This window comes from Formica exsecta, unplaced genomic scaffold, assembly GCF_003651465.1.
Source record: "Formica exsecta isolate Colony F162 unplaced genomic scaffold, ASM365146v1 scaffold16, whole genome shotgun sequence".
NCBI classification, from domain to species: domain Eukaryota; kingdom Metazoa; phylum Arthropoda; class Insecta; order Hymenoptera; family Formicidae; genus Formica; species Formica exsecta.
In genome coordinates, this window is record NW_021848922.1 from 260058 (window position 1) to 268168 (window position 8111).

General features: G+C 40.6%; 1 protein-coding gene across 1 annotated transcript in view; it reads left to right on the plus strand.

Annotated features, from left to right (window-relative positions):
- The window catches only part of LOC115233064 (serine/threonine-protein kinase PLK1-like), a 25818-nt gene extending 19132 nt beyond the window's left edge, over positions 1 to 6686 (plus strand). The window contains 4 exon segments of the mRNA XM_029803269.1: positions 2987 to 3201; positions 3572 to 4531; positions 4634 to 4767; positions 5031 to 6686. Coding sequence (XP_029659129.1) covers positions 2987 to 3201; positions 3572 to 4531; positions 4634 to 4767; positions 5031 to 5374 — 1653 coding nt within the window. The 3' untranslated portion in view covers positions 5375 to 6686.
- Positions 6687 to 8111: the final 1425 nt, after the last annotated feature.

An 8111-nucleotide genomic window follows, 5' to 3' on the forward strand; every position in this document is an offset into this window, starting at 1 on the left:
AAATATATTATGTATCTATCTCTGTTTATATATTCAATATCTTAACAAAATATTAAATATGCAATACATATTCTTTATTTTAATTTTTAGTGACAAAAAATAAAAATGTTATGCAAGTTAAAAAATTTTATCTTAACGAAAGCTATTCAGTTTTATTTTCAGTACATTTATAAATCTAGCATTTGAGACTTAAGTGGCTTTGTGTTTTTCTTTCTTATGAATGAAAAGCATTGGAAAACGCGTACAATAAAAAAGCTTATTTTAGGATATTGCGTCAAAAAATGTTTAAAATATTCTCTTTATCTGGAATTTTGAACAAAAATACCTGGAAGATCAGAGAATTTTCAGGGAAATTTTTTACAGGATTTAAGTAGACACTCTGGTAATACTCACGAATCGAGGGGAAGAGATAATATATATATTTATAATTGCGTGACACGTTATTGTCGCGACAGGTTTCGCGTTTTTGTAACGATGTCGGGATATTTTTAGACGAGGTCTGGCAATTGGCCCATCGAACATGCCTTTTTTGTTGTATGAAAATTACGCGTGTGCGATTGCGAGATAATTGTCGTCATCCGTTCAGCGGATGAGCTTTTCCAGAAAACGATGTCGATTTTATTCATTTTGATTTTAAGCGATTTTCTAATTTATCGGCAATAAGGGGAAGGTGAATGCATCCTAATTTATAACGACATTCCTTATTTAAACCGCTACAAAATTGAGAATGTTATTTTTAGCAGACTATATATGTTCTTTTTTTCTTCACGATTCGTTCATTTCGCGATTATTCAACTTTTGTGCCATATGACATATTTGCTATTTATATCTCATAATTATTAAAAACCGCGCAAAGAATGGCATCCCATAAAAAGAAATTTATTTCACTTTCTTCTCCTTTCTTCCTTGGATTGCGGCGAGGCGATAAACAATAATTTCAGAGACCGAATGCGGTCGCGGAGAAAACCTTTCACTGTGGTCATTGATGGATGATCGAAGAGAAATTCTTAGGATCTAGTTTGAGATTTCTAGGACTCGGAAGGAGGGGGCTCGGGCCTTTTATCGTCCTTCAGAGACGGGTCACATTGTTACAAGAGATTTTGAAAATCATGTTATCTCGCTTACAACGAGATTTTCACGCGAATCTTTATTGCGATTATCTCTATAGCCAGATTCCTGTCATTAGTAACGGTTCATTTTTCACTTTTCAGGGTGGCTTTGCGAGAGTCTACCTAATGACTGACGTCAGTAACGGAAATCAATACGCGTGCAAGATTATCCCGAAGAATCGGATGCAGAAGATTCACATGCAAAAGGTGGGTACTTGTTAGAAAAGCGCATCTGTCTCTATATTTACACATTTCGCTGAATAACGTATTTACTTTGTTTGTAGATTGCGCGTGAGATCATGATCCACAAAGAGCTGAATCACGTAAACGTCGTCCAGATGCATCACTACTTCGAGGACAATCTCAACGTGTACATGCTTCTAGAAGCCTGCCCACGAAAAGTATATATATACAATATACATCTCTTAGTTACCTTGCTAATGTTTATTACTTCTTACCGCGCATTCATGAGAAAAAATTTCGCAACTCCATCTTCTACTTTTATGATAATATCTTGGTGCTGGTAGAAACTCGTCGATACTCGTGGCCGTTGCTTTATAAATTATTTAAACCGTCGACAGATATACTTAAAGCGATAATAAATAACGTCATCTTTTTATTTTATTTTTATCGTGTATTATGTAGTTGCACGATTTTTTAACATCCTTTTCCGTCATTTCTCGCTTTGTCAAACTTATTTTTCACGACATGCAACACCTGCAACGGCTTGGATCGTTGTGTCGGAATCATTGTGCACGCCGTAACCGAGAAACAATTATAGGAGCCCGTCTGCAAACGACCGCGATCAGTAACGGCCGCGTATTTTCACCCTGCCACGCCGGAAAGAGAGCGGCACTTGCACTCTTCATGGCTGATCTGCCGACCTGTTTGTACCGTTAGGATGCGACGAAGCATCAACTAATCGCTTGATTATCCTCGCTCTCCCGCTCGATCGTCTTCGCGACTCCTATTTCCGTCCGTTTCTCGCGAGAAGATCGCTTGATTGACGGTTCAAGTCACGAAAAAAAGTCTCCATCCTGTGAAAAATTGTTTAGAGACGTAAACGTAAAGTGTGCTTGTAGCGAAAAAGGTGAAATAATGTGCGATAAGAAAAAGATTGAAAGCTGACGAGAACCATGACTTTAGTAGTAAAAGAAAATATTGCAGACTCTTAAAAGATCCACGCCTTATATCACATAAAACTGTTTACGGGAGGAACTTTTCAAGCTTTTTCTCGTCGCGTAAATAATCTCGGAAAATTATTTGGTTTCGCTGAACATGAGAGCGTGAAATAAATAACATTGGTGAGTATTTAGCGAAATTTTTTCCAGCGAATAACCCCCCCAATTTACTAGAAACCAGAGACGGCGGAAAATGCAGTCTTTTTTTGCAGAGGTATATATTTATCGTATCGCGGATAAGATAAGATTCCTTGAAAATGAAACAGCAATCGTATCTTGCAAAGAAAATAAAGCGAGCCGATCCCCTCGAAGGGACGGTACACGTGCATTCCGCGTATTCAGGACGCAGCGTCTTCCTGTCAGGAAATGCTTTCTTTCGATTGTTTGCTCTCGTCTTACATAGGTGGATTTTATACGGTTTTCTGTAGTATAAAGTTTCTTTCGTGGAAGTTTCGCTGTACAGGCTTCATAATGTTACGTTTACGACGACTCGTTGCAACATCCGCAAAGATTATAGCTATTGTAGACAGAGAATAAGTATATAAAATTAAAATACAAATAAAAAATCAACTCTTATAATTCCTTAGCTACGCTTTATCGCGTCGTTTAAACTTTCTGCACGTCACTAATGCGTGAAGCGACATAAATGTCAAGGGTGTAAAAATATCTATTCTCTTTCTTCTTCTTTTTCGCCAGAGCTTGATGCACGTGCTGAAGTACCGTGGCAAAGTCACGGAACCGGAAGCGCGTTACTACATGAAGCAAATGGTGACTGGCGTCGCGTACATCCACTCGCAGAAAGTCGTTCACCGGGATCTGAAGCCGGGCAACATGTTCCTGTCAGATCGGATGATCGTCAAGATCGGCGACTTCGGACTGGCGACCAGGCCTGATGGCCAACGTAGACGAGTGTAAGGCCCAGTTTGGTTTACGATACAATCAAAATCAAACATGTGTTTCAAAAATTTTTTAAAATTTTTTTATATAATTTATAAATATAAATTTTACAATAAGTAAAATTTATAAAAAGAGTTACAAGTGCAAGAATGGAAGAAGATACAAAAATAATGCGATATCTTACAGTCCCTTTTCTTGTTATTACTATACTGGTGTCTTAGTTATTTTTTGTCGACAAAAACACACAAAAGAAACATCGAGATCCTGTTCCTTCTCTCTCTCTTTTCGGCGCCCCAACGATTGTTACGGACTAACAGATGTGCTCGTCTAAACACAGTATCAAACGAAACATCATAACATGTAGGCGATCGTTTGTATTTGCAGGACGATATGCGGTACGCCAAACTACATAGCGCCGGAAGTGTTGTACAAGCAGGCGTACAGCTACGAGGCGGATGTTTGGGCGTTGGGCTGCATATTGTACGCCCTGCTGGTGGGCCAACCGCCCTTCGACACGGCCACGCTCAAGGAGACATACGCGAGGATCTGCAATAATCATTATCGCGAAGTGGACGACAGTATCGCGAGCAGGAGCGGCCAGGACCTAATCAGATGGCTGCTACAATCCAATCCCGAGTTACGGCCGAGTCTGGAAAGAGCGAAGGAGCATGCCTATCTCACGAAGGAATACGTGCCGACGTCGTTGCCGCACACTTGCTGTTACCAGATGCCACCGCCGTCGATCATCGAGCCGCCCTCGTCTCCATCCTCGGTCTCCACGGTCGCCAGGAATCAGGGGACCCCGGAATGACTCGCCTGGAAGTTATCATCTTCAGGTCTGGCTGGCAAGTATTTCCGAAACACGAAATTTCAGATGTGGCAGCAGAGTGTCGTTCATCCCGACGCGGCGTCGCTGCGTTATCAGCAGCAGCAGCAGCCGATTCAAGCACAACAGCAAACGCAGCAGCAACCGCAGTTGAATATGCTGAATCGTTCGCAGAAGAGTCTGCAGAAAGAGTCCAAGGTCTCGAGCTGGCTGGTCAGAAAATTACCCAAGCTGCCGCGATTCCGACAGCGACTCAGCAGCGTGTTGTGCCCGGATCACAAGAAGACTGGCCTCGTTGCCCAAAGTGTGCAGATGCATCGCGCTCTAGAGATATGCGTAACAGAGATGAAACGAAACAACGCGTGCAATCCGCCGATCGTGGAGGACATCGTGCCGCTTTTTGTCACCAAATGGATCGATTATTCAAACAAGTACGGGCTGGGCTTCCAGCTCTCCGACAGGTCGGTCGGCGTTCTCTTCAACGACAACACGAAGATCAGTTACACTCACGATAGAAGGTGAGCATTTCAACGAGAAGTCTAGAACGATGTGTCGAATCATGCAATTTTAATCGATATAAAATTACGATTTTATATTCCGTAAATTCTTTATAATTGCAGAAGAGTGGAATACATGACGACCGACGATGAGATGACGCGATATCACCGAGAAAGGGACGTGCCGGTGCCATTGCAAAAGAAGCTCGAGTTACTCCGTCATTTTACCGAATACATGGATGATTTCTTGACAGAAGGTGAGCTCGATCGATTCTTCCAACATTCATTCCGTGTAATTTATTACACGGAAGAGTGTGAAGCTTTAATTTTTTTTTTTTTTTTAAATCTGACTCGTCTTTCTCCGCGAAGCTCAATCATGGCTCGAGTATTTTACTTCCCGAGAGTGCAAAAACAACACAATGGGAACGTGACGTAAACTACTTGGGCCATTATAGCGGCGCGGCCTAAGGCTTAATGAGCAAAATATTAACTTAACCGCTCGCTAATGTGTGCTGTCTAGGTGGTGAGCTGAAAAAATATCGAACGCCTCCGAGACAGTCGAAAAATACTTGCGTGCCGCGAATGAGACGATGGCTTCGTACAGACAAGGCCATCGTGATGGAGCTAACGGTACCTCTCCTGCAAGTGAACTTCTTCGTGGACCACACGAAGATGGTGGTGTCGCAGGAGACCGCAGGTAGGGGCTACCTGATCACTTACATCGACACCGGCCGTCGCGCGTCCTCCTATTGGTTAAACGACCTGCGTGACCTCGGCTGCACCGCGGACCTCTACGAGCGTCTCTACTACGTCTGCAAGGTGACGCGTGAGTTTGCTGAACTGGACAATAACACGATCGCCTGACGATCGCCGGCGGATTCTCTTAAAATTTGTTGAAGGACAATGAGATACCCGAAAGATTTAGTTCTTATCTGGGCAACTTTTTTCCTTAAAGCAGTAGTCAAATGTTATATAGCAGTCATAATAATTCTTCACACAACTTTAAAAAATTGAACATTATTAATTACTACGGTTGAGAGTTTTTGGATAAATCGCAACTGCTATAACGAGAAATGAAAATATCCGGACCTCAGTTACCAGGATAAAGGTTAAGGAAATAGCGATGGTGCAAGTACGTCACGATACGTACCGTTACGCGCATTTCTTGAGAGAGGAGAGGAGGAAGGCCGTAAATAAGAATGTCACGCGTGTAGGTCCGCGGAAGGTATGTCGTGCTTCCGTTGATTTATGAACCTGTTTATTGTTTCCACAAAACCAGAATAAATTGCCTACCGAAATAGGATGCTTGAAAGAATGTAAGCATTCTTCTCTGGAGGAGAGTTAATCCCCTCACGTGGATTGAAGACTAGTTAAATTAATAAGTAATTGTTCGATTAAACTGCCATCGTCAGGGTATGATGATGTTCCCTGAATTCAGATAAGCTACATATAGCTATACGTTCCTCTCTCGTATCGATATTACATATTATGAAAACAGAATACACCTGAAATTCCGAGAGCTACGCACTATTTTTACGCACAGTGGCATTTTTACGCAGATCTCTTCTCATCCTTGTACGAAAATAATTGAATAGATACGCAAATTATCGAGATTAATGTGATATAAATGTCATAACTATTTGCGAGATATTCGGTGACACTTTCCATCATAATGAAATGCAAAACGATCGCAACTATAATATGAGAGTGTCAACTATGTTACTACTACCTCTGTTAAATAGATAGCATAGGTAGCTGTTAAAATATTTATTTTTCATGGCGCGGATCTCCCTAGTTCAGTACCTATGTCGAATAAGTAATTGACATTTGATAGATTAGTCTCTTATCCGGATAAATCGAATATAATTTTATTACATTCGATAATGTGTCATGTGGCATGTAGTATATCGTTCGGAACGATAGAAATCTTTTTACGTACAAAACTTTTCTTCCTCTATAAAAAAGAGAGAGTACGTGTTATAAAAATCTAAAAATTCCATTTCACGATTCATCGTGCTAAGACACCGTGTTGCCTGTATTAGATTGCGTGAGAAAGTTGAACGTTTGAATATTTAAAGGCAAGCGATATCTTTACAATCAACCAACATAAAAAAAAATCCGGAAGATGTCTAAAAATATTTACGCGCATGTTTTTTTTTTTTTTTTTTTTTTTTTTTTTATTTTCCCAAGAACGTATCGCGCGAAATACCTCGGCCGCTTTGTCATTTCATTTGCGAGAATTTCGATTCGGTATATTAACCGCGAAAGACCGGCCGCCGCGTTTCTGCATGCCGTTTATGCTGGCGTGGCTTTTCACATTCCTACAGCTCTCCTTCTCCAGGGACAAACAATGTTAACGACCATACGAAGGGATCGGGATTCCATCTCTACCGGGCGATACATAAATAGGCCTACGCTTTTACTCGGGGACCAGATATACGCGTACTCGTGTTATTCTTCCTTTTTTTAAGCGACTATTTTTAGAGATCCGACGGAATTTCACGCTTCTCTGCGACGTACTCTCGCACTCCTCTTTCTCTCTTCATCTCCTCTGCCTTCTCTTTTTTCTTCATTTTGTCCTTTCTCTCTTTCTCGAACTCTCTTTGTGATGCGCTTCTGTCTTAACGTCTCTTTATAGCACGTCATGCTTTCTCTCTCTCTCTCTCTATCTCCCTCTCTCTCTCTGCAGCTTGGAATTTTGGAACGTCAAGAGCATGGTCTCGTTAGATATGCAAAAAGAAAATTAAGTTTTCGCTCCTTTTTGCTTTTACCGAGTCGTCAGAGGAAAATTTGCAGTAGCAATGAATTTTGGTCAATTTAGAGTTTGTCGTCAGACATATGTATAGTCTTGAAAGCATTCATAATAAAGTTACGATTCCTTTGGATATTTAAAAATCTTTTATATCTTTAAACACTTTTTTAAAAATTTCCAAATATTTAGATACCGAAATCTTTTTCTGCGCATAAAATATATTACGCATTCATAATGTTTCATGACATTTGCTGTGACGTTACGCAGTAGTAATATGAAGATAAATAAAAATTATTCATTAAACGAGACACTTATTTTGAGTAATTTTCAAAAATTAATACGGTATTTATTATTATTTTGTTTAAATGTCAATTAATATGGACACGTGTCAATTAGTATATGGATACACGCACGTGACTCTTGATTTAAAATTGAAAGGTAGACGGCCGATTAGAATTTTTTATGCAAATTTGTGCATTTAAATAGTAGCGTTTCCCAGCGGTTTAACCTCTGGAGATTGACCTTAGATGCGTTGCGCCTGCCGCGTGGGCCTTAGGGGCCCGCGCGTGGGGAACGCAGACTCGAGTTCGACGTCCTACGTCAGAGAAATTATATCATTGGCAACGTGGTGAGTAGGATGGATATCCTGACGATGACATTCATCGAGTCGGTTTATATATCTCGGTGTAATTTGTCGCCAACTGACTTTATCACGAATTAAGCGCGCACTATGCTCTTGAAATTCGTAAGCACGATACTCGCGCATTTTGAAAGGATCGGATTGATTTTTATCGCTCGCGATATCTATTGTATTTTCCGACATTTTTTCATGCATAATAATATATACGT